A 26,739-nucleotide genomic window follows, 5' to 3' on the forward strand; every position below is an offset into this window, starting at 1 on the left:
GGCAGCAGAATAATTTCATTCTGATCTTACAGATCAATAGCTGTACTCTGTGGAAGGCGACCAGCCCCGCCTGGCTGGCTGAGCTGCTCCAGTATTCAGAGTAGCACTACACATAGAATAGATGGGCCTCTTGAAAGTAAATTTTTAGTTTAATATTTAGTATAGCTCATAGAGTGGGCTCAATTGTGCAGGTCTGTGAGCTTCTTCACATTGGTTTGTCTTTAAGTGGATATAAGAGATACAAAAAACCTCAATATACGCTCTCTTTGTGAAGCTTATAATGTACATTTTTTAAAGGCTGAGTCACAGAAGTGATGAGTCAACTCAGGGGGTGAGGAAGATATTTATTACTCCTTATGATATAATGCTATCCAATATATCAACACACAAACCAAAGCCTAAAAAAACACAGGGTTAAAGTTATGCCTCTGAATCTGGTTAAAAATCATGCTTCCTACTAGAAATATTCTATTTCAAATAGTGAACATGAATGCTTGAAAATCGTAAATACAATGATTTACAGTTTCTCTTAAACCAGGGGTATCCAAACTTTTTTTCTGCTGAGGGCTGCATACTGAAATATATGAGAATGGTGGGGCCGCTTCCGTATACCAAACCTTGAGGATATTAAAGTTAGTAAAACCAATCTAATATAGGTTAAGGCATTCTTAGCAATTCTGAGTCCTCACATGTCTAGTTAGTGATCGACAAGACAAATAGCCAATCAATTCAAGGACTTTGGGGAGGCCAATCAGATTTCTGGTTGGCCTTGGCTACCACTGGCTATGCACCTGGAAGGCTGTTGGTGCTGCCATTATCTGCAGCGATCAATTAGCGCGTTATAAATTGAGATGTCGTTTTTTACTTTGGTTGCCAATATGTTTTCACCAATTACAGTGTCATCTCAGTTTAGTCACAAATTTAAAAAACACATCGAAAAAAACCTTCATTCATAATGTCTGTTTACAAAATTAGCATGGTAGCAACGTTTCGAATTGAAAGAAGGAAGTAAAATAGAGTGAAGCAAATGCTTCATGTTTTAATGTGGATCATATTTCACTACATTTTTTTATTTGCTGTGGGCAAATCAAAATTGGATTGTGGGCTGCATAACTAAGGAATATAGTACCAAATTTATAATGCTTTATTTAGATCCATTTACTTTGTTAAATGAGAAATACAGATGTTTAATATATTAGATTTATGCATGAGGGTTAAGAAAACTATACTGCCTAATGACTAACATGTTATCAATTTATGAGGGATAAACCTTTGTAATTTGTGTCTACCTTTAGCTTTTTGTCTTGTTTTTGTTTGTGGTGTGACAGTTTTAAAACTCCAAGTTTGTGATATATATATACACACACAGTATTTGTTATTTGACATTCTTGCAATATTTTACAGATTTTTAGGATAAACACTCATTCTTTGCTGTAAAAAACTAGCACCAGCTTTGACAGACTAGACCACAAAAAATAGAAAAATAATAAAACATCCTGCTTTCACAAGGGACATCACACATAGGAACATCTCCTGGTAACACTTTTCTGCCAGCGGTGCGAACTGTGAGGAAATCAAATCAACACATGATCATATTTTGTAGTTTATAAACAGACTTCATGAGTGTTGCACCAGTCCCAAATAGAATGAACTGCCTCTGCGTGTTGATCAGAGTTTTATTACATCAAACATTATGGGCGGTGGCACTCACTCACTCTCACACACTCTCTGTCACACCTGTGGTGTTGTGGATTCACGGTGTCCAACTGAGCTCTGATCTGAGCTGGAGATGGGATTACTGTTGGCACAGTGGGTACTTTGCCACCGTTTAGAGTCACAAAGCCAAATACACAGTTGAGTACACACTCAACACGAACACACTGAAAGAGATAAGTATGAGCAGACACCTTTGTACACAGTGTAGCTTTGTTGGTCAGTCTGATAGGCAGACTATAGGTGTTTGATGGGTTGGTATCACCTGACTAATTAGGTGATGCTGAGCTGCCATCTTTGGTCCCAGTGGCGGAGTTAATTCGGTGGAAAATGGTCAGTGGATGCACTTCAGGTGCAAAGTGGTGACAGACAATCAATGGAAATCCACTGATTAAGATATCGCACTCTGAAATGTTGAGGCTCCTGCACTTATCGGGAGGACTAACCCTTTGTTCACACTGCGTTTGAGAATGTGCATCTGAGTGTGTTTTTGAGAGCAGAACTGTATCTACAATACATTCACCACTTACTGTTTTAATATCCAGCAGCTCATGCTTGAAATGTGACACAAGTCTGTGGCTTTTATCAGCAAAAGGTGCTTTTACATACTTGACCCAACATGCCTAAACCTTCATTTTAGGTACATCTAAATTCAGGCAAGACCACACCCAGTAATGTCTGATCTGTATGAATCCACTGACAGATCTATAAGGCATTTATCATACGTGTGACAAAGCTCTTGAGTATGGACTCTCTCCATGCCAGTGACTGTTTTCAGGCATGATCAATTCAGAGCAGGAATCAACACCAACTTCAGGACTTCGTTGAGCCTAAGCTTAGAGTCCACTTGGCAGTGAAACAAACACGGCACCTCATTAAACTTGAAACTCCCATGGCTGCCATCACAGAGCCGAGCCTGGATGCTGCAGCACTGATGGAGATCTCCAGAGCGTTGATGTAGGAAGGCTCTAATTGCTGTATGGTAATGTGGTGCTTCTGCATTCCTGCTGTTTCAACAATAATCCAATCAGCACAGTTGTGTGTGCTGTGTGAGGAGGTTTGAATTATGCTTGGTAAAAGTGCCATATTGATTCACTCATTATTAAAACAGCTCTGGACTGGCTTGTAGGGACTGAATGATGGCAGTTTGTTGTTTGCACATGCTTTTCCTGCTCCTCTATAGCTGTCTCTTGCTGTCTCTCACTGTCACTCACACACAATTGTGTGAATGGATTTGGCTATCACAACTGATGACTCCTCACTCAGCCTCTTCTGTTCCATTTCCTCTCTCCTCCCACTTCCTCTGATACATGTTGTAAAACCCTAATCTGCCTTCTTTTTCTGTCCAGCCCTTTTTCTGGGCTCTTTCTCTGTCTTCCTGCCTTTTCTTCTCAAGTACCCCATTGGCTTCATTGACCTCTCCCACTCCCTCTTTCTTGTTCTTCCTCTCTCACCATCTCTCTCTCTCTCTCTCTTTGCCCGCAGGTACCACCAGGCAGCCTAAGGAGGGGGAGGTGCCGGGGGTGGACTACAACTTTGTGAGTGTGGAGCGTTTTATGGAATTGGAGCAAAGTGGAGCCCTGCTAGAGAGTGGAACCTATGAAGGTGAGTACTGGGAGCACTATGCAGAAAAACATCCTCCATCTGTGAGACGAGTTCAGGTGCTTGGGGAGCAAAAATGTTAACATATGTTTCAGGCGAGCTGTTTTGCTATTTTTTTTTAAAGAAGTCTGCCATCTCGTGCTTCTGTGTACATATCTTTGCCTTGACTGATAAGGTGTGACAGGTGATGCTCTTACACAAATCTTAAGTAAACAAAATGAGTCTTATGCATTGAGTCATGCATGAAAGATTTCTTTGGTAATTGTTGAATGACTGCCTAACTACCTTAGTGTGTGTGCATGTATTTTTGCCCATGTGTGCATGTGCGCTTGTGTGAGCTGGATTAATGCCATTTCCAAGTCATGTCAAGTCTGTGCATCTGCTTTGGTACACTGTCAGGAATACATCTACAGATGGGAGATTTGCTGGTTCATTTACCCAGTAGCAATTTTAGTGAGCATGTACGGCTGAACACTCTCACACAAATTAAATGTGTGAGAGCAAATGGGTGTGAGTATATGTGCATGTGTTGGGTGTATGATTAAATTTATCCTGTGTATGATGGTTTTTGTTTGTTCAGACATTTCTCTTGAAAATTTGTCTATTTGCGTGTTTACGGTTTGTGTGTCCTTTAACTAGATCTAACCTATGCTAGGCCCTATGAAATCTGTTTTTTTTTTTTTCAAATTTCGTTTTTTCCATTCTAATTTTTTCAGGGTTCTGTCTTTTAACCTTTCCACTAATTTTACCATAAAAAGAGTGTCCTGTTTATGTAAATGAATAAAATGTTCACTATATAAATAGAAATAACCTTAGATTTATTGAAAAAGGGCCACAGTTGGCCCAGGAGCAGTTGTTTGGATAACCCTGATATAAAATAATTAGAACCAGCGTAACAGTCAGATGTTTCCAACATTTTAAGACAGATCCACACATATAATCACATCCTAACTGATGTTTATAATGGAAATGAAGAATTCCTTCTGTTCTAACAGAGAGTGATAGTAACTTAGCAAATAGCAACCAAAGGGAACTACAGTATCTACAGGAGGAATTATTAAGCTAATTGATACTGGAACGTAACATCATTTAGACTACAGGACTTCGTAAAATCTCGAGTCTGTCCGACTCAAGTTTGAAGCCTCCGAGGGGTGAGCAGGTCTTCAAGTTGTGACTTCAGCTGTGTGCCTCATGCAGACACACCTCTCTCTCTCCGTGACTCTCTGGTGTGGTGAGGTAAAATAACTCAAAGCACGGATAACTTTTCTTGAAGGTGCAACATTATGTCGCCCTGTACTGCCCCGTGTTGAGCTACGTGATGTTTTCCGGTGTTTCATGCAACTGCTTTGACATGCTTTCTATTTTTTGGGAGGGGGCGGGGTGAGTGTTTGTGAAGTGATTCCATAGAGTGAGGCACAAGTTGTGCCATGCTTCAGTGATCCCCTGGAAAATGTTCCCAAGATATACGTTCCTCTCTCTAAAAAAAACACAGCATTTCAGTCAAATTCATTCAATTTTTGTGATTTCCACATTAAATAGTAGATTCCGTTCTTCATTTCCGCAATTCTGTCCGTGATTCCGTTAACGTGGAAATCATGAGGCCCTACTATGCCACCTGGGACAAGCTGTTTGTCTCTGGGTGGCTTCACTTGAGGTGTTGCCACTCATTTTGGGCTAAACATTAAAGTAGACAAGAGGAAACGAATGAATGAGAAAGTCAAAAGGTGAGGCGACAGAAAGGGGGAGTTAGATTGAGAAGGCTGTGAAGGAGGGAAAATCGGACATGAGGTATCATCAGAAAACTCTTCAAGGTAATTGTAGTGCATGTGCACAAGGCTTGGTGCACATAAGAGCCTATATATAAGATGATATGAGATGAGTCACAGGTGAAGATAGATGTTTAACTGTCCATAAAGCTGAAATGCCTCTAGGCCAGATCAGGAGCATTCAGGACAAGAAAAAAAAATGCATTTTTAAAAATCAGCTTGTTGCTGGAGGAGGATTTCTGTCTATAATATGTTTCTTTCTGCTTTCCATCCTGAGGTTTTCACAGGTGGCCACTTCTTTCTAGGATTCTGCAGTTGTTTCATTACTCAAGTACTTGCATAACCTTTTGAACAATAACCAAATACTCACTAATTGTATAAAAATGCAAAGGCATTGCAAACAGACCTTTTGGAGCTGTAGGCCCACTATTTTGTGGTGTGTGTGGCCCCTACCTAACCCCCTTCCCCTTTCAACCCAGCTTTGGCAGATGGCTGTTTAACATGAGTCTGGTTCTGCTTGAGGTTCCTGCGAGTCAAAGGAAAAATTTTCCTTGCCACTGTCGCACGTGGCCATTAATATTGGTCTTTATAATATATCAAAGAGTTCAGTCAAGACCTGCCCTCTTTGTAAAGTGTCTTGAGATTACTTTGGTTATGAATTGGCGCTGTACGTATAAAGTTTGATTGGTGGAGCTTATCAGTACTTAAAATCTCAGCTCTGTGGCCTTGTACACACGTAGATGGGTTGTTATGAAAACAGAGGTTTTCCTCTCTGTTTTCAAGAATAATCCATGGCACTATGTTCTTTAAATGATCTTAGTCCACATAAAAATGCAAAAACACACTTATCCTTACTGTAAGGAGCATGCAGTGTCAGCGTCATCGGTATTCGGTTTTTATTGTTTCTATAAACAAGTCCAGCTCACTCAGTGACAATAACAGTGTCATTGATGAGATAATTTCCCTGTCATTCTTCTACAATGACCAATTCCAATGATCTAACCTCCTGTGTTGTCTCATTATGAACTCAAGATAGCATTTCCTCAGTTCTTAAGTTCCTGTGCTTACATAGTCCTTTAATTATGACATACACTCACTGGCCTCTTTATTAGGCACACATTGCTTGTCCAAGGTTTGACCTCCTTTTGTCTTCAGAACTTCCTTAATTCTTGGTGGCATAGTTTAAATAAGGTGCTCTTTTGGATTGAGATCAGGTAAATGTGAAGGCCACTGGAGTACATTGAACTCACTGTCATGTCCAAGAAACCAGTCTGAGATTATTTGAGCTTTGTGATTTTGTGTATTTTACTGCTGGAAGTGGCCATGAGAAGATGGGTAGACTGGTCTTAAAGAGATAGACATGGTCAGCAACAACACTCAGGTAGGCCATGGCATTTAAACAATGCTCAAGTGGTACTAAGGGGCCCAAAGTATCCCAAGAAAATATCCCCCACACCATTATACCGCCAGCAGCCTGAACCATTGATACAAGGCATGATGGATCCATGCTTTCATGTGGTTCATGCCAAATTGTGATCTGAGTGTTGCAGCTGAAATCAAAACTTACCAGACCAGGCAACATTTCTCCATTCTTCTGTTGTCCAATTTTGGTGAGCCCTGTGTGGATCATAGCCTCAGTTTCCTGTTCTTAGCTGACAGGAGTTGTACCCGGTGTGGTCTTCTGCTGCTGTAGCCCATCTGCTTCAAGGATTGAAGTATTGTGTGTTCAGAGATGATATTCTGCACACCTTGGTTGTAACAAGTGATTATTTGAGTTACTTTTACCTTTCTATCATCCAAACCAGTCTGCCCATTGTCCCCTGAACTCTGACATCAAGGCATTTTCTTCCACACAACAGCAGCTCACTGGATATTTTCCCTTTTTCGGACCAACCCTAGAGATGGTTGTGTGCGAAAATCCCAGTAGTTCAGCAGTTTCTGAAACACTCAGACCAGCCTGTCTGGCACAAACAACCATGACATGTTCAAAGTCACTTAAATCCCTTTTCTTCCTCACTCTGATGCTCAGTTTGAACTTCAGCAAGTCATCTTGACCACATCTACATGCCTAAATGCATTAAGTAGCTGCCATGTGATTAGCTGGTTAGCTGTTTGTGTTAACAAGCAACTGAACAGGTGTACCTAATAAAATGGTTGGTGAGTGTATTTCCCAATGTTGTGTATGGATTGCAGGGTAGGGAAAGGGGGTGGGTGGGGTGGGCTTAAGTCATGTTTCTTTTATCTATTGGCTCATATATAAAGAACTTTGTGCTACATTGTTTTGTATAAAAAAAGTGATAAATACTCATGCCAAAAGTCTAGTTAAAGACTTAAACACCAGCACAAGTTAAGTGTCCATCATTGTCATTGAAACAAAGTGATAACATCATACCCTAGAGCTATTAATCAGAGGAGAACCAGGCACACAACAGTGACATTGTGAGCCCAAATTTTTCCTGTCCACACATTAACTCTGTAAACACAGTTTCTAAAAATCCTCACCTTGGATGTAGTTTTCATGAAGGTGCATTTTCAGTAACCTAAATTGCCATTTATGTGTTTAGGGAAGGTCAAAACACACAGAAAACCTCTGTTTTAAAAAATACCTATCTACGTGTGGACAAAACTTGAATAAAACAATAAGAGATGATGATATAACTGGGTGATTAGTTGTGTTTAACTGGGGCTGCCAAGATTAACTGCAATAATTGTGATCGATTAGTTTCTACAATTTGTCCACTTAGTTTTTAAAATGAAGATTAATGGCATGCTTTATTGTCCCTCTCAGCAGACTTTGGTTAAGCTACTGTAGCATTTCCCTGCAACAACAATAGTGTTAAATAAGTATGTCAAAAACTCAGAGACAGCTCAGTGGATGAGTCAAAAGTCATCCACACCTTTTGATATTAAAGATTTACCCTTTTACTGTCATTGTATTCCCTTTTCAATCAATAACAAAGTCCTTTTTTCCATAGTTAAGTTCATGTTAAAGTCTTTAAACTACCTATAAAAGCAGCCTTCTATCCAAACAGGAAGTCGACTGTCCTTTGTTTTTGACATTAGTCAAATCCAAAATAGCACAAAAGCAGTTTTGAAAGCAAAAGAGGAATGTAAAAATGTGTTTAAAAGGATGAAATTAATTGTGATTAGCTACAGAAAATCTGAGATTAATCACAGTTTAAAAATAGCCCTAGTTTAAACTCTGTAAATATAAAGAAAGTACCAACGTAAAGTTCTGTAGTATATTCAGGACAGTTCAAACTTGATTCAGCCATTGCTGTAACATGTAACTCCTCCACAGACCAAAACCTTGTGTACTTGTCCAACACTTGTTCCACTCTTGTAGCTGTTGTTTGTCTTAACGGTGGCTTTTACTCAGATTTTACAAATGCCATCAGGACACTAAAGCCTTCTCCTTTCACTTAACTTAATTTGAGCATATTTTAAGTATCCAGTTTGGTTATTAACTGAATAATCTTCTCTCTAGTACCATCTCAGCGTCTTGTGCTAACCAATGCTAACAGTCTAATTCTTTGTTTACCTCTGAAGTGATGCGTCCCTTGAGTGTTATCATTGCTGTCATTATACAGCTGTGCTATGACAGCCACAGCTGTGAATGGAGAATACCTCTTTGTACCATTTATTATGTTCTTGAATCTTTTTGTTTCTTAACAACTACATTCAGTTAGACCAACCCAGAAGGTGTGGTGACAAATGTAACACCAATTGAGTTGATGTATTGTAGCCTAAAACAGCATCTGCAATGGAACATTACTTGGGTAACCACAGCCACTTCAAGTACTTGAGTACTCCATCCTGATTTTCCTAGCGTTCTTATGCTTATGTGTGTTTTAACATTTATCTGTGTATGCATGTTTGTTTTACTGCAGTGATGTTACAGTTGTGTTTGGTTGGCTGTAACTGAGAAAGTGGTGGCTGTATTTGAAGCTTTTCTAATATCTATCAGCAACCTGCTGGGATGAAAGTAAACTGATGTCTGCAGACTCTATGCTCCTGATCCTCCTTTTGTCCTTTAGTACTGCCGCTTTCCCTGTTCTTTGCTCAGCTGTTGTTCTCCTCCCATTGCCCATGTCCTCTCATCTCCTCCTTTTTATGAAAGCCCCACTCCTCTCCACTTTGAGGGATTATAAAATGAGACATCTCTGCCTCTCACTCACATTCAATATTTAATCACAAAATATATTTTCTGACAGCGAGGGCTTTAAGTTTTAAAGAAAAACAGAGCTTTATTGAGCTTCAAGAGAAAATATCTTCTAGAAGAACTTAGCTGAGCCAACCAGATATAGCAGAACACGTAAAAATCTGAAATTATAGACCAATCCTACGGTTAATTTAAGGGCGCTGCCATCTTGAGCGGCCGCCATTACTGCGGTGGAACTGCGATGTCCACTACCACCTGCTGCCTGTGACAGCAGCAGATATGTTTGGAATAAAAACGTTACAGAACCACAAGGGAACCGTAATCCGAGGGCTATGACTTCAGTTATATTTTACAAATGAAATATATTTTACCCATGTCAAATATCTATTTCAGAAACACAGTAAAAAGGTGAGCTTAGGTCCAGCATTCACGCTAGACTCTCATAGCTGACCGACCTCCAGAAATCCACTCATATTCAACTAACGGACATAACCAGCATTAAAAGTAATAACACAAACACAAACACTGTGATCCAGTATCATGTCAAGGCTGGAGCCACATATTTCTGTACAAAACCAAACCTGAGTCCAAAACAGTAAAAACCAAACCAAACCTTAATCTGAGCTGTCCATCCTGTCATCACAGCCTGTCTAACACAGATTACACATGACCGGAACTTGAAAATGACTGAGAAAAGTCATTATTTCATTCATTTGCATGTAAGTCAAATAGAAAACACCATAAAGTGTGACCAGCTGATCCTTGCATATGCCGTTTGTTGTGTTTGACACATTAAACAACACGTAGCTTCATGTTAGCTCCCATTTAGCCCTTAGCTTGTTAGCCACCATTAGCAGCATACAACAGCCAAATATCCTCCACAGAAAAAAACAACAAATGGTTATACCAGCAGCAGGTTAATGTCAGACACTGTGCTAAAACTCTGCATTTTAAACAAAATTTGCTGCTTACCTGATTGACGATTTTGATCCTCATAAGCTGATGTATTCAGCTGAAACCGCTGTCAGCTTACAACTTAAAAAAGTCTGGCTATCCTTGTTCTTGGAATAGTTGAAGAAAAAAACGTCCCCTGTTTATAATTAAGGGCTGTCCTCTTCTTGTTTATCCCTCCAGCAGCTGAAGTTACGTCTTCACTGCTGTTAGCCTGGATAGCCCTGACCATGCTAACCAGCTTCATGTGAACAAGACTATGCTGTCCTCCTCAGCCAAAAAGATCTCTTCTTTCCTGCGTGACTTGTATCTGTTTTAAATACAGTCTCATACTTTTGAGAATTGGCCACAGGTGGATTTACCTACTCTTCAAAGTCCAGTACAGCTTTATCCCTGAGTCTAACCCAGTCTCCTCACTCAGCAGCTATTTCTTCATGTAGCTATCTTCAATCCTCCGTGTTTCTGCTTCATTATTCGCTGCATCCTTGGCTGATTCAAAAGCCCTCTATACTGCCGATTATCCTACATAGAGTTTTGTCTGTCAACTCCCCACTAGTTGGTGTTGATGTCATTAATATTTAATTAGCCATGTGCTGCTTACATAGATCAATAAACCTGAGCACTGAGCAGGAAGGAGTATGCTCTCAAAAAACATGTAGGTAAAAAAAAAGACTTCTAGTTTATATTAGAACTATTCAACCCTTAACTAATGCTTCTTTAGAAAAAAAATATGGAATATGGAATTATTTGCCATTTATTTAGCAATTGGCATATTTTCCAGCTGGACATAATGGATGATCACATCTTTATCTGCTTGGCAGTTACGTAGCATAATGTCCAAAAAAACAATGTCGGCTGACATAAACTCAGCGTCCGTAAAAAAAGATTAAAGACTTTTTGATGACATTCTATTCAAATTACTTAAGAGTAATAATATAAAACTGTATGTAAGTGTGTACAAGCAAAAACATATTTTTTAAATAGTTGCTCATTATGTACATATCTTAAGTTTGTGATGATTTTTAAATCAGCTGTGAAATCCATATGTTGTATACCACGTCCTCTAACTTGTTGAATAAAATAAAGTTAAATTGAAATGGCAAAAGAAGAAACGTTCACTTTACAAATCAACTTTCATTAGAATGTATGGATTAACTGGTGAGAGTCCACTGTAGTAATGGCGACTAGTCAACTTACGGTGTTTGTCTGGATTCGTCAATATGAATAGCATGACATCACAGGAACTTAAGTGTCAGAAGTAGAAGTGTATTTTGATATTGTGAAATGTTTCTATCACCTGTAAGATCCCCACTGGTCTTTATGTAATGCCATGTTTTCTTAACCTCAGTTCCTCTCTTTTTTTTACCAGAACCTTTATGGTGGGTGGAAATGACGGATCTATTTTTGTTTTTTCATCCACAAACCCAGCCTCTATCACCATGACTAGAAGGACACAGCTATGGTTATGTTTGGGTGGATGTTAATAACTTGTGATGTCTTTTTATGATGAGAAGTGTGCCTGTTTTTACTTGCTAAGCTAAACCATCCAGGTTATGTAGCCTTGACTGCAAAGTTTTTGTGCTTCCTGAGTTGTAATTGAGAATCTGTGTCGTTTCTCCAGTGAAGATAAAATAACGTCAGTTGGATATTCAGGGAGACAAACTGCTTCACTATTTCTGCATTTTTGGATGACTGTATGAAACACATATCATTATCCTCAAATAAAGGGAATGCAATATTGGACATATCTTGCCCTTATACATTGTGGTCACCTGACTACACTGCTGTCACTGGGTTCTTTTGTAGGTTTCTGTGCATCATTTAGCAGAGAAAGCTCAGTGACAAAGTTTTCTTCAGTCCCAAAGCACTTATTTATTTATTTATTTATTTAAAAAGGACACGGCCTACTCTTGTGGGGGAAATGCTAAAACCCAGATCTAAGCTTATTCAGTTTAAAAATACTTACTAGACTCTATTGAGTTGCACAGGGCTGGGATAAGTTCTTCCAACCTTTATTTTTTATGTAAAGTAGATCAAGGTGATTTCATTCATATGTTCCTAACGTGCCCTATTAACCACCTACTGGCAGAGAGTTATGAAAAGGATTAGTGATAGCCTAGGAAAGTAAGTGATACTAACACCTGTCTTATTTCTCTTAATAAGCCTGGAAGGTAATGAGAGCATAGGTAGAGTATAAGCTCAGTGGGTGAAGGTAGCCATCACTACAGCCAAAAGGGTCATTTTGAGACACTGGATGGGTCAGAATATCCAACATGTGGTTCATGGCTTTATCAGAACCAGCCTCCTATTAGTGGCTAATCTACAAAAGAAATGGTAACCGAGATGGAACTATGGAACCCTTTTTTGACACAGATATGGGAAACGTAGACCCAGGAGAACTCATCAAACTCTAAATCAATACAGTGCCCTTGGTCTGACAGGCTGAAGGGATGGGGCAGGGGGGAAGAAATAAAAAGTTTCCTTTATGATTTTTCACTCTGCTTGCTGTTCTGCACACATGTATGTCTTTAGTCTGATTGATTTTATTTTTGTGGTTTATATTAAGTGTTTATTTATTTATGTTGTATTAAGAATTTTCATGTTTTGATTTAATTTTTAATGTCATTATCATTATTATTAGTAGTAGTAATATTTAGGGCTGGGCAATTTATCAAAAATTAGATGAAATTGCAATATGGCCTGGTGCAATTTTCAAATCCCAGATGGTGCAATATTTCTTTAACCTGAAACTTGTGTCAAAATGCCAATTTTAAAACTTTTTTTTGCTGCAGAGATGTTATAAATTACTTATCAGACAATCATCCAAGTCTCAGCTTTTTTAATAGTCAACAAAAATCCTACTTTTTTGTACATTTTCTCACTAAATATGAAAATGACATAAAGATGATGACTCCCTTCAATACAACAATTCCTATCCAATTTGCAATATGAGTCAAAATCAATACAATTAGATATTTTTCTAAATTGTCCAACCCTAGTTTTATCTAATATTGAATTTGTTGTATTATAAAATTATTTATTGCTTGTGTTTGTTGCAAAATACATAACATCAGGAACTTAAGAAAAATCGCATATCATATCTCAATTGCAATATTGAAAGAAAAAATTGCAATTAGACTATTTTCCCAAATCGTTGAGCCCTAGTAATATTGCTGTCTGTTGTTATCCTTTCTTAATTTATGTTCCCATTATCATATCATTACTATTATACACAGCTTCCTGGATACTTTCCTCTCTTTTTTGTCTTTACATTGTTTTTATAATCTTTTATTATCTTATTTTGTAAATGTGCAGGTTGTTCAGTGCAATGGGTATGACATGCCTGTGTGTTTAATTATAGTGAATGAGTGGCTCCTCCAGAAGTGTGAAATAATATTCCTGTTATTGAAGGAAACAATAACATCTAAATTGAACAAAAGAAACAGCCTGACCTTGGGGATATATTTAAGAGCTGTATTATATAGCTGGGCACAGTTGTATTTTCTGCTGTTGAAGAGCTAATTAGGTAGATGTAAGCATGTGTAATTTTACCAGTATAACAATTGATTTAACTACATGCTGGGGTTTGGGTGTTTTTCTCCTAATCACTTCTAAACCATTTGTTTTTTGTATTTCTTCATTTGGAGTGTGGAAATAGACAAGCTTTTCTTTGATTAATAAGACAATGTAAAAACATGGATTTCTATTATTGGTCCCTGCTAACACTAATTTTTCCATTAAGCAAATCAGATGCATAAAAGTTGACCTGATTTATTTATGATTATTTTCCAGGCTAAAACACAAATACAATATATGAACAAAAGTATCTATGTGTTTAAAATCTATCACCTGTCCATGCATTCTCCATTTTCAAATAATTTTGTTACCAATTGGGTCGATCTGAAGAGCTCAGTGACTTCATACGTGGTACTGTGACAGATGCCATCCTTGCAGTGAGACGGTTTGTGAAATTTCATCCCTGCTGGATATTTTCCAGACAACTTTAAGGAATATTATTGGACAGGTGAAGTGTTTAGGAGCAACAGCAACTCAGCCACAAAGCAAACAATTCCAGCGCAGGGTCAACAACTGCTGATTCCATCGCTGAAGAGTTCAAACCATTGGCAGTAATGTAAACACAAAAACTGGTTTGCGGGAGCTTCATGGAATGTGTTTCCATGTCCAAGCAGCTGCATGCAAGCCTCATATCACCAAGTCCATTGCCAAGTGCTGGATGGAGTGGTGTAAAGCACACTGGCACTGATCTGTGGGGCAGTGGAAACGTGTTCAAATCAAACTCCTCTGTTGAGTTGTCAGATGAGCTTGTCTGGGTTTGGAGGATGCCAGGAGAATGTTACTTTCCAGCAGCATTGACAGCTATGAAGTTTAGTGGAAGAGGGATAATGGTTAAGGGTTGTTTGCAGGGTCTAGGCCATGCCTCTTATCTCCAGTGAAGGTAAATGACGTCAATTCACCATACCAAGACATTTTGGACAATGCTATGCTTACAACTTCAAAGCAACAGTTTGGGGAAGGTCCTTTCCTATTTCAACATGACTGTGCCTCAGTGCACAAAGCAAGCATAAAGACATGGTTTGATGAGTTTGGTGTGGGAGAACTTGAGTGCCTTCACAGAGCTCTGACCTCAACCCCATCAAGCACCTTTGGGATGAACTGGGATGGAGATTGTGAGCCAGGCCTTCTTGTGTAACATCAGTGCCTGAACTCATAACTGCTCTACAGAATGAATGGGGACAAATTCCAAACAAAAAACACAAAATCTTGAAAAGTCATCTAAGAAGAGTGTAGGCTACTATATCTGCCAAAGGGGGATCAACTCCACCTTACAGTTCATGTATTTAAATGCAATATCATCACAGTCCCTGTTAGTGTGATGGTAAGGGGGCAGATTTTCCATATAGTGTATATTTGCTGCCCTGTATTCAGATTTGGGCTTCAACCGGGAATTCGGTCATTTCAATAATCAGTGATTTCTATTTTATTTTATTATTTTTGTAGTTTACTGATATTAGTTTTGGGTCCATAAAATGCTACAAAGCATTAAATGTAGGTGATATTCACAAGCTTCTTCTTCTTCTTTTTTTTTTTTTGTCAAACCAATTGATTAATTATCAGTACACCTCCAAAGTTGTGAAGTTGTAAAGTTGTATTGCTGACAGCTATCAGGTTAATTAGTTTGTCTTTTCAGAAAGATAAGTCTTATATTTTTGACGTGATTCCTCCGAAGCTGAAATCTTGACTCTTCCCTCTACTTGATCTCCTTTATCACCTGAGAAGATCTCCCTTTTTGTCAAAGGCTCTAATCAAAATGTCTCTGTTCCTCATCAGACAACTTCTACGGCACACCAAAACCTCCAGCGGAGCCGTCCCCGGCAGCACCTCCTCTGAATGTAAGTGAGGCCCTGCTGCCTGGAGCCCGGCCCAGCGCCCAGGGCAAGAGGAAGAGAAATCAGTCAGTCAGCAACATGGAGCAGCGTGCCAGCCTGGAGCCTCCAGAGGAGGAGGAAGAAGAGAGCCCTGTTGTCAACGGCAACGGAGTGGCCATCACACCAGGTACAGTAAAATGAGAGGAAAACATTACTTTGCTGTCATATTACTTTTCGACAAGATATTAAAGTACTTATGTTTGAAATGAGATTCACACAATGTTATTATATTTTATTTAGATTGTAGTAAATCTGGCTGAAGTCATCAAAGTTTTTGTTTTCAACAAACTGTACTTTAAACTTTCATCACAGATATTAACAACATGAGTCTTTCTTGCATGAGTGTAAACTGCATACATTCTCCATATCCTTATGAAACCTGACGAAGAAGGGCACCTGAACGTCTGCTGTATTATTACTGTCCAGTCTCATTTTGGCTTTGGCTCCTTTCTCTCTGTCCTCTCATTCCTCCATCTCTTCTGCTGTCGTTGCTCTCCTGCCACTGGCCTTTGTCCTTGTTTCTATTTATACCCTTACTCCCTCCTCTCTCTTCCTCCTTTCTACTATCCTCTTTCTTCTGACCCCTCTTACTTTTCCTTCATCTCAGCTGTTATTCCCCTTCCCCTTCTCCCTCTTTCTCTTTGAAGTCTGTAAAAACACACCATTTTTCTGCTTCTTTTACCTACAGACTTCTTACTAAGATTGTAACAGAAAAACTACAGTACAGTAGAGAAATCCCAAGATTGTATAATCACAATGCTGTAGCCATCTCATTAAAACTATAAATATCTGTCAGTTTATGCTGAGACCATGCAAAGAATAACAAAGCAGCAGCAAGCACTGTGTACAAACAATGATTTGATTAGTTCTTCGATCTTAATATTTCCGTATGAGAAAGGCGAATATCTTAATCAAGCATTTTTGTGCTTTTTATGTTATTAATTCCTTGTTTGGGCAGTTCTCTGTTTCTTCTCCTCACATTAAAAGGAATTAATGTGATACTTCTAGCCCCCATTACTTGCTCTGTACCCTGAATAGATGTCACCAGCTTTTCTCTTCAGTCTTCAAAAATTTTCTTGTGTTTCTGACTCAGCCTCTGACCCCTAAAGTCTCTGTCTTTCCCTGTTTCTCCTTTTCTGACATCTGCATGTTGTTTCCTCCTCATCTTTAATGTCCTCGAAGCCCATTTCTCTATCTCTCTCTCTCTGTCCCTCTCTCTTTCCCTCTCACTGTCCCTCTCTCTCTCCTGGGGGTTCATGGCTCTGCAGCGGCTTGCCTCTGACTCATCATGCATGGCGTGTGTGGTGTGCATCCAGGTCTGCATGTGTGCACAGAGTGTATGTGAGAATGACTGTTTGTGTGTTTTCTCCACAGAGTCCAGTGAACATGAGGACAAGAGCACAGATGCCTCTGGGGAGGTTACTGTTGATGCCTCCATTCAACCCCCACCCTCCACTGAGCCCCCAACAGAAGGAGAAGAGGCCCCAAAATCCCCCTCTGAATCCCCTGTCAAAGTCCCAGACGCAAATGAAGAGGAGCTGGGTCCTCTCCCTGATAACTGGGAGATGGCCTACACAGAGAAAGGGGAGGTCTACTTCATAGAGTAAGACAAAGATCCTGTTTGAATGCATTCTTAGATTTTTTTTTTTAAATACAAAGATATGATTTTAATTTAAGTATCATGTGCTCTTTAATGTATGTAGCTGAAACTTCAAGCTAAAATGTTTAGAGATAATTTAAATTAATAAGAAATAAACTTCCTGAGCCACCTCTCAAGATACTTCTTAAAAAACATGTTTTATGTATGGCTGAGTGTGTAAACTTTAGTACACCCGCCTCTGTTTGAATAATTGATGTAACTTACTGCTTCAGTTTAGACACACACACAGAAAACACACTCAGTCAGACCCATGAATACTTTTGCCCCATCGTCTCACCCTCACTAATTAATGTCTGAAGACTCATTAGAGGATAAACGGCCATTTAGTTTACCTTAGAAATCCCCTCGTCTCTCTTTACTCCTGCACATCCGCAGACTAACAAACCCACAGAAGTACACAGGCTCTCTGCAGTACATGTCAGTGGTGTTGCTTTTCACTCTTCTCTTTCTATTATCCACTCTGTCAGTCTTTCTCCGACCTCTGTTTGCCCTCTCCTCTCCTTCTTGCCCTCATCTACACATCTCTCTCTCCTTCTCCAGCCACAACACCAAAACTACATCATGGCTGGATCCTCGGCTCGCAAAAAAAGCAAAACCGCCGGAAGAATGCAGCGAAGATGGTGAGTTAAAACCGTCCAGTAACCTGCGTGCTCCGTAGTTTTGCAAATGTTAGTTAGTGTTCATCTTTCATCGTGTGTGTGTCACCTCTGCACCTCCTGCTGTTTGTGGACCTGTGATGTTTTTTTTTCTGGTTCGATATTCCGGTGTGTTTTCTCTCCTTGAGGAAACAACATAAACATTATTGTTTTGGATGTTTGTCAGTTGTCTTCTGGTCTCATTGTTCGCAGCAGGTTTCTGGAGAGGATCTCACATGCAAGAAATTCACCGTGTTTGAAGGATGTTTTATCGCAAAGTCATCACTATCAGGATATTATCTTGGGAAAAAAAAACAGGAATGATTTCAGTAATTTCAATTATTTTTCTTGTAGTCAGTCATTAAAAGATTTTTTAAAACTTTATTCCCAACCTTATTAAGCAAAAGTTGACAACCTACATTTTGGATTTTTTTCTTTTTTGCTCTGTCCTCATAACATTTTGAATTTTTTGTTGATTAATTTGTGTTCCCATATTCTCAAACTGAATATTTGTCTCCAGTGTGTCACCAAATATACAAAAACAGTCAGATTAGGTCTGACTATGGAAATATCTCTGTTTTAACACTTAACATCCCTACTAATATCTCTCTACTGTTTTTAATTCTTTCTTCATCTTAAGATTAAATTGCCTTTTGTTTTAGTCACATTTTAGTCTTTTTCACTTGAAAGATTAAGTCTTGTTTTAGTTGACAAAACTACCCCCAAAAAACAATTTAGTCCATTTTTAGTAAATAAAATCCTTACATTTTAGTCATTAATTTTAGTCAAAACATTTATTTTCTTTGAAGCACTTAAATAAGCCAAGTAGTAAAATTAAACTAGATGTAAAACATTTATATTAATTCACTGTCAGTACTTTAATTACATTAGAATATGATATTAGATTTTGACCAATATCTGATAGCTGATATTTTATTTATCATAAAGAACACAATGATTCCTTTGCAACAAGAGGCTAAGCTGTGCTGGGCGGGGAGAGAAATGTAAGTAGACTTGTAGTTTTTTTGTATGGGGATTTATTAAAAATATTCTGTCTGTTGCGCCCCAACCATTTTGTGTCCCTCATGTTGGGTTATTCTTGTTCCAGTGGTTTAAAAGTGTTGGAGGGACAAAGTGAACCATTTTTAAATTAATTTTTTTAGAGTTTATGGACAATATTGAAATATCAAGCCACTGGCATGCAAAAAAGTTCTTCCTTTAGTTTCAATTACCTTACTTTTCTGGGTCTGCTTTGACATTAGAAAAAAATTCTACCATGCTTCTTGTGCAAGGTTTTATTGAAAAATAGACAAGATGAAACTTTAAAAACCAATAGAGTAAACCAGATCAGTGTTGGTGTCAGTCATGCAAATGAAAGTGAGTTTTAGTGGTGACTCTCTGTGATCACATATAGAAACAATCAGTAGATCTCACTTCAGCTGTCACAGGCTGTGGTCAGTGAATCAGTTTGTGATGAGATTCAACTTAGCAGGGTCTGAATCAGTACGTTTTATACCTCTCCTCAGTCCTCCTGCACTTCAATTTTCTCCTTTCTCCGTTCCCACCCTGCATTCCTTCACATCACGTCTCCCACTCGATCCCCTTTCAATCTCCCGCTCTTCAATTTCTCTCCGCTCCCCTTTCTCTCCCACCTTCATCCCACATCTCTCCCCCTCTTCCTTCGCCCAGTAAAGGGCCAAACTGTGACAGGAATTCTAATAACATTGCTCAGCTCTGCACAAACTGATTCTCACTCTCCACACATACACACCAATGTTGTCAGTTCACAAACCCTTCTCACAGCCATGGCCGACGCACTTCAGCTTCGTCTTGGCAAAAATCAAATTCCCTTATGCCAGTGATGTTCCGACGCCAAGTTTCTGTCAAGTGTGCACTCTGTGATGACTTATTTTGTGTTTTAATGCAGTGACTTCACTTCTTTTTCAGTCTCTTTTATTTCTGAGTTTCTTTGTTTTTAACTTTTAAAACCATACCAGACATAAGAGCTGGCATAACGACTTACCCTCATGACCAACAGGGTTCTTGGTTGTACATGTAAACAATTTGAATTGTGTAAGTTTGGTTACGACACAGAAGATCCGTGCACAAACTGATATAAAATTAACTGTAAAATGCTGTGATTCACAAAGTCAAAGATTAGCTTAAGTCAGGGCCCTCCTGCTAGTTTGTTTCTCCCGCATTCAAACTTGATTGTTTTGGCAGGTGAGCAGAGGAAAAGGGAAAGAAATGACCTGAAAGAAGACCATTGCATGCACATTTAGTGCAAATTAAACCTTGATGTTGTTCTCTGCAAATAAACTATGTTCAATTATAACCAAGTTCATTCAGAAAACAGCAAGGCAAACTATAAATGTCTTCTTTTAATTTGATCCAGAGTAAACACAGCTATCTGCCAAACAGCTTCACAGTGACTGTACCGAGATAAACCTTATGCTAGAGTGGCTAATGCTAAACCACTTAAGATATTAAGCCAATGCTGATGCATGCGAACACCAATGCGCTTGCTGTAGCATGAGTTTAAACTGAAACTGAGTAGTTTTGATCAACATTACTAGCTTATTTACCAGGGAATGCTACAGTTTGCTGGCATGCATAGTATTTTGTAAGATTATGTTAATTTGTCCAACTGAGATAGGGAGCACTTTGAAAGATCAGGCCTTCGTCTAGCCTAGTCTTACTTTCCTATGGAAGTGATAAAAGTGAGAAAACTGAAAATTTCTTTATTGTGGTTTAGGTCTGTGCCACCAGAGAAACAGAAAGTACCTAGATTAGGCAAAGAGGCAAATTATCCATCTCCTGCCCGTTTTCTTTCCTCTGTCTTTATTTTATCCAGTCCTCTGCTGTTTATTTACTCTGTAAAGATGATCTGTGTTGCTTTCTGCTCTGCTCTGTCTGTTTCTGTCATTTGTGAAGCAGGGGTAAAAAAAGAACTTAATGCTGAAGTGATCACCGCTGGCAAAGGATTTTAAATCAAAGACTGTTAGCAGTACGTTTGTGAAAGTCCTGGATGACACATCACATCCTTTCACTGCACCTTTGAATTAATACCTTCCTGAAAAGCTGTGGTTGCCAGGATTTTTTTTTAGTATAATCAGCTCAGCAGCCACATGGATGACAGGAGGATATAACCCAGCAGTCTGCTTCTCATATTTATCACCTTCTTATTGTTTTCTTTATTGATCACCCTCATCTCCCATAGCTCTTTTATATGTTCTGAGCTGCTCTGTTTTCTGATTTGTTTCAACTTCCTTGTGTTTCCATTTTCTCTTTACCTAAAAGCTGTATGTGCAATTCAAATCCTGTACATACAATAATCCTTTTTTGTCAAATACTGCAAATGCATTACCACAGTCTGCTGGCTGCCGTTTCTGTTTGTGTGCCAAAACAGTCAGGTGTTTGTACACATCCCTGCCTCTGTCAGTGAGAGACAAACAAAGTGGCTCTGAACAAGCCACACAACATGACTCCTTTCAATATTCAACAGGTAGCTTTCATGCACTGTACTCAGCCTGTGACTCTGCCAACAACTCTCCACTGACGAATCAGTGAAGGGAGCAGCCCCCTTATAGCTACACAAATAGCTTTCTCCACTGAGACTAACTTCCAGCTGGAATCAGAGATGCTTCACACTCAGTCATATTGCTTGTGATTAGTTGTTTCCATGGTTAGAGAGTTTGCATTGCAACAACAGGACCAATCTTGTTGCGATGAGTTTATTCGTTGGATTGTTGAGTCCAAACATCAACAAACTTTTTAAAAAACTTGAAACATGGCCTTTACGTGCAGTTTTTAAAAATAGTTATTGATTGAAGCAGTGATGCCAGATTGTGCATGGAGAATAAATAGATAGTCATTGTTGGGAGGGAGGAGCAGAGATAGTGCTGTTTTTTAAAGCCCATTCTTCCAAAGGATGTCCCACAGCCCCACAGCCTCAGACACGAAAGAGAAACATTCAGACATTTTTCATAAGTGCTTTTTTTTCCATCGTCCTTAACCTTATTCCTTTTCTTTGCTTCCATCTCATCATCACTCTGCTACTCTCTCTTCTGCATTTTACATCCTCATTTACTATTCCTTTCCTCTTCGCTCCCATGCTGTGTTTTAGGTGAATTTGAGGGGAGGCGTTCTCTGTTGTGAACGTTGTATCTATATGCTGAGCCTCACTCTCAGAGTTCAAAGACTCATCACCACAGATCTGGTTTGCTTGCAGTCTTTTTGTCAGGCGATTGTTTTGTTGTATTACACAAGCAGAAATCTCATCTTTTACTCTGAAGTGGCAAAAAAAGTGGGGCAAGCTTCAAATCATATCAAGTACTGGTTTGATACACGCTCTGTCCCAATAACAGATTGAAATGATACCATGTGCTGTTGGAATATTAGAGGCAGGACTTCTCACTGAGGTTGATATTTGTGGTAAAAGCCATCTGTAACCACCAGAGACAATAACAGAGAAAGATGAGAAAGATGAGGAAAAGAAAAAAGACAAATCATGGAGTTAGAGGATGTGATGATGATGGTGTGATGATGATAGAGAGATGTGAATATGACAAGAGTTAATCATGTTCCCTCTCTGTCAGATGTGATGGACTTGTGCTAAAATGTTGCCTCTGAGTTACATCACTGTTATTACACCCGTTCATGTCTGAACTGCGACCGTTTCTCTGCCTCCGTTTTTCACACCCTTTACCCCCATGACCCTTTTGTCTTTTTTCTGTTCCATTTTCTTTTTATTGTAAGTTCTCAGTACAGATATACACAAAATATTAAACTTAAAACACTAATACTAAATAAACCTGATATGTATTAGTAGTACTATTACACACTTAGCCAAGAAGGCAACAATGGTCAAGATCATACAATGGAAAAGAAGTGTTATCATTGTGAGCATATGAATTGTGAAGACTATGTATTTGAGGATTTAGTAGTCAGTTGGGGTCAAAATCTTGACGTATATTTAGATTTAACTTTTCTGTTAAAAATGTTCATAGTAATTGCCCTGTACGGGTTGAAACTGTCTGCTGCAGCTGATTTTCTTTTTGAAATTTTTACTGGCTGATCTGATGCTGAGTGACTTATGTCACCATCACAGAGCTCAACAGTAATTAGTAATTGCCCACAACTATTACCTTCTTATGAAGCAGCTGACAACTGAAATTCTTGGCTCCACCAATCAGACCTTGTTGTTCTTAAAACAACGTTGGCATATGAACTTGTGTCTTACACATCAGTGGTTTACAAAGCAGGAGTCAGGACCCCCCAAGGGGCTGAGAGACAAAGAGAGGGCATTTAGGATGCCTTCCTAAATATAAGAACAGTTTTAATTATTTAAAATTGTATATTTTAATTCTTGGCAATTCTTAAATGTGCATGGCTGTGTGCAACTAATAATAATAGTAATACATTTTATTTAAAAAGTGCTTTTCAAAAACTAAGGGGGTCCCTAGTCTCTGGCGTTGTTATTTTGGAGGTTTGCAGGCTGAAAATTTTTTATGTAATATTATTTTTTCACACTGAGGTAGCTCAATGGTTCTGAAATAATGGCTAATAATCAAATCTGAGAACCAGCATGGACTGAAAGATTTTGTGGCTGATTAGGGACAGCAGGAATGGGGGAACAGTGTGTCATTCCAGAAAGTTCTAAAGGCATTTTTATTACAAGGTAGATGCACCTTAGCTGAAAGTCTTTTAATGTCTTCTTGATTGTTTTCTTTGTTACAAACTATATTTATAATATGATGAGGTTTAATTGTAAGCCCTTCAGGTTTCCTGACTAGCATATTCTTCATTTTTCTCTTTCCCTGTGAAAGATGCATCAATGTCACAACAAATTGTATATCTCAGATGAAAATAAATAAATAGATAAGCTGAAACTCTGGGGTTTAATTACTCGTTAAAATGTCCCACCAAAAGTATTGGAACATGACATCTAAGACTGGCTGTTTCATTTTTTGCTTGTTTATTCATCAAATGGTTGCTCAGTTTATTGAAGGACAGAATAATAATCAGTTGATACCCTACAAAAAATACATGTCTGTTTTTTTGTACCAGGGTTGCAGGATTGTTGTCTTTCTTTATATGAGCACAGTCTCAAGTCCAAGGTAAACAGTCTTTTTCCCCTTGTGGGTCAGATGAGGTAACCGTCTCTGTTGTTTGCTGCCTGTTGGTCAGAAAGACTTTGTGTTAGAGGAAAAATGAGTCATCTAATGCAGAGGAATCACAATTAGACTCATGTCAAGCAAGACACAATAAATAATCACATAAAGAAGCACCCTAACAAAAGCAAGCTCGTGTGTGCTCATCCTACACACAGACACATAAGGAGGTGTTTGCTTTGTTGTCTGATATATTACACATGCACAAATATAGACTCGTGAGAGTCTATACACACACAAGTCATGTGAGTCAACACACACAAATAAACTCTTTCTGTATTTCAGCAGCAAAAAATACAGACAAGAAAGAGCCCTCAGCTCAGGCGAGAAAAAAAGACTTCCACTGGTGGTTTCCATGGAAACTGTCTCCCTTTCACTTTAGGGGGAGGGCAAGCGTCTAGTGGATGAGTTAGGCCGACATTTAAGGTGGCTCATGGACGGGGTGGGAGGGAATTTAAGGTGGTTTCAAGTGTGAATCCATCTGACTTTCTGCCGCGAGGCGCAGCAGGGTCGCGTGAGGTAATGGCGCTGCAGTGCTGGCGGTGAAAGCAGACGGTAAAGCAGAGCTGAGATAATTGCAGTGTGCACCCTTCTCACCTTGTGCTGCAAAGTCAGCATGCTCAACAGACAGGACACACACAGACTCACGCATTCACACTCGGATTATCTATATCAAGAGCACAAATCTGGTCACAATTGTATTACAGTGAAAGGTGACGATGCTGTACTATCAGTGTCATGCAGACATAATCATTGTAACAGTAAACAAGCTGAGGAGTCGTGTTTGTATGATGATGCATCAGTGACTGATTCTCAAATATCTTTTCTAATTTTTTGTTCTTTACATTTTGAAGAAAGTAAGGAACCATGTTTTTCATGTGTATCATTTTATTAGAAGTCCTTTTGTATAAATCTGGAAACATTTGGCTTTTTTCAGTTTTTTAAAAATATGGTTTTATAAAACCAGATACCTATCCACACATAATAATTGGAGTAGTATTAGAAGAATTAGTGTTCTGCTATTTAAAGTAGTCTTAAAATGATCCTGTTTATGTTGGCTTAGATGCTGCTTGAGTTCAGTTCAGTGTTAATTTCATCTACTAAAATTTGATGGGAAAATTTTTATCAAATATTTTTTTTTCCATGAGGAAGAGTAGACTAAGACTTGCTTAAATGAATCTTTGATAATACAAATTCTGACAAAAAAGCTTCTATTTCATCAAGGAGATAAAAAAAGAGACTAAAATGTTAGTGCTGGCCTGTTGGATATTCAAAATCCATGATATTTCTGCATTGTGTTTGAACTCTGTCAAAACACAAGCAGGGATGAGACAGTAAGAGGAGTGTGTGTGTCGGTTGTGTGCGCATTCCTTATTAATGCAGTGTGACACAGAAAGCATGAGCTGTTAGGTAGGTTAGATCTGTTACTCTTCTATGTATGCAAGGAGTAGGCTTTGCATGAAATTTGACCAAAATGCTGTACTAACTTTAAAAGATACTCAGCTCTGCCTGCTACCGGTATTAGAATTCAGACTCATGATATCCACTGTAGCTGCAGGACAGTCTTCATCATTCTCACTCAAAGCAGCTGTGGTAAAGACACCCAAAGTGTGTTTAAAGTCCGGTATTTAACTTTGGACTTTGATGGACTCGTTAGGGACTGTATGATTGTTATTTCAACTGAAGCATACCCCACTGATTGTTTTCTTTATCTCTGTTCATGTGCATTGGTGTATTACTGCTGTCTTAATAATTGCGAAACCTGACAAAAACAGTCCTGTATGTAAAGATATTAATCCAGTGTTGAAATCCATGTTGAAACCAGCAAAATTAAAGGAGGCAATATGTTACATTAGTACTAGGTGAAGATAAATAAAATACCATTATAATGTGTTCAAATGTTATTTCAGGAAAAGAAAAATTTCGGTTTTGGCAACAAAGCATTGATAAATTCAGTTTTTTGAAGAAAATACTTGTTTAATTTCCAGCAATATGAAACAGATAAAAAAGTTCTGTTAAAAAAGAATGTTGATATTATCAACAAGATTCTTAAGAAGTATTAATGAGGGGATCAAAATTGATAACTAATAATTCTTTCGCTGCTGTAAAAGTACTACTGAACACATGAAAGTATTTTATTTAACATGCCAGTATTTTCATTATTATACTTTAAATTAATTAAAGTATTGGTAGAGAAATCTATGTGTGTTTTACATTTCTCTTAATTTACAGTTTTGCCAATTAAATTAGATAAAAGAAAATCAAAGTTTTGACTACAGGTTAAAAAAGACTAGAGTAAAACTGATGAAAATATAAATCTAAAGACTGCATTTACACATTAACAGTTTCAGTACAGATTCTTAAACAATACTGGTTCTTTGCAGATGATGTCACACAGCAGCAGAGAATACCCATTGAGGGGCAGATAGTCATTTCTACATAGAGAAACACAACCAGAAAGGCCATGTTTTGAGCTTTTTAGGAATATTACAAGTGTTCAAATTATGCAAATATAAACATTATTTATTCTTCTGCTACTATATGCTTCTATACTTTGTGTCCTGAAAGAAGTGAAATACTATTCAGACAAAAAAGGAGAAGAAAGTTTGAAAAAAGTCACAGAGAAATGG

General features: G+C 38.5%; 1 protein-coding gene across 8 annotated transcripts in view; it reads left to right on the plus strand.

Annotated features, from left to right (window-relative positions):
- The window catches only part of LOC121514996 (membrane-associated guanylate kinase, WW and PDZ domain-containing protein 2-like), a 102,399-nt gene that overhangs the window by 44,538 nt on the left and 31,122 nt on the right, over positions 1 to 26,739 (plus strand). For all 8 annotated transcript variants that reach the window (XM_041795516.1, XM_041795518.1, XM_041795519.1 and 5 more), the window contains exons 3-6: positions 3,199 to 3,318; positions 15,544 to 15,768; positions 17,016 to 17,244; positions 17,842 to 17,921. In XM_041795516.1, coding sequence (XP_041651450.1) covers positions 3,199 to 3,318; positions 15,544 to 15,768; positions 17,016 to 17,244; positions 17,842 to 17,921 — 654 coding nt within the window. The remainder of the gene's footprint in view (positions 1 to 3,198; positions 3,319 to 15,543; positions 15,769 to 17,015; positions 17,245 to 17,841; positions 17,922 to 26,739) is intronic.

This window comes from Cheilinus undulatus, linkage group 9 (genome assembly GCF_018320785.1).
Source record: "Cheilinus undulatus linkage group 9, ASM1832078v1, whole genome shotgun sequence".
NCBI lineage: Eukaryota > Metazoa > Chordata > Actinopteri > Labriformes > Labridae > Cheilinus > Cheilinus undulatus.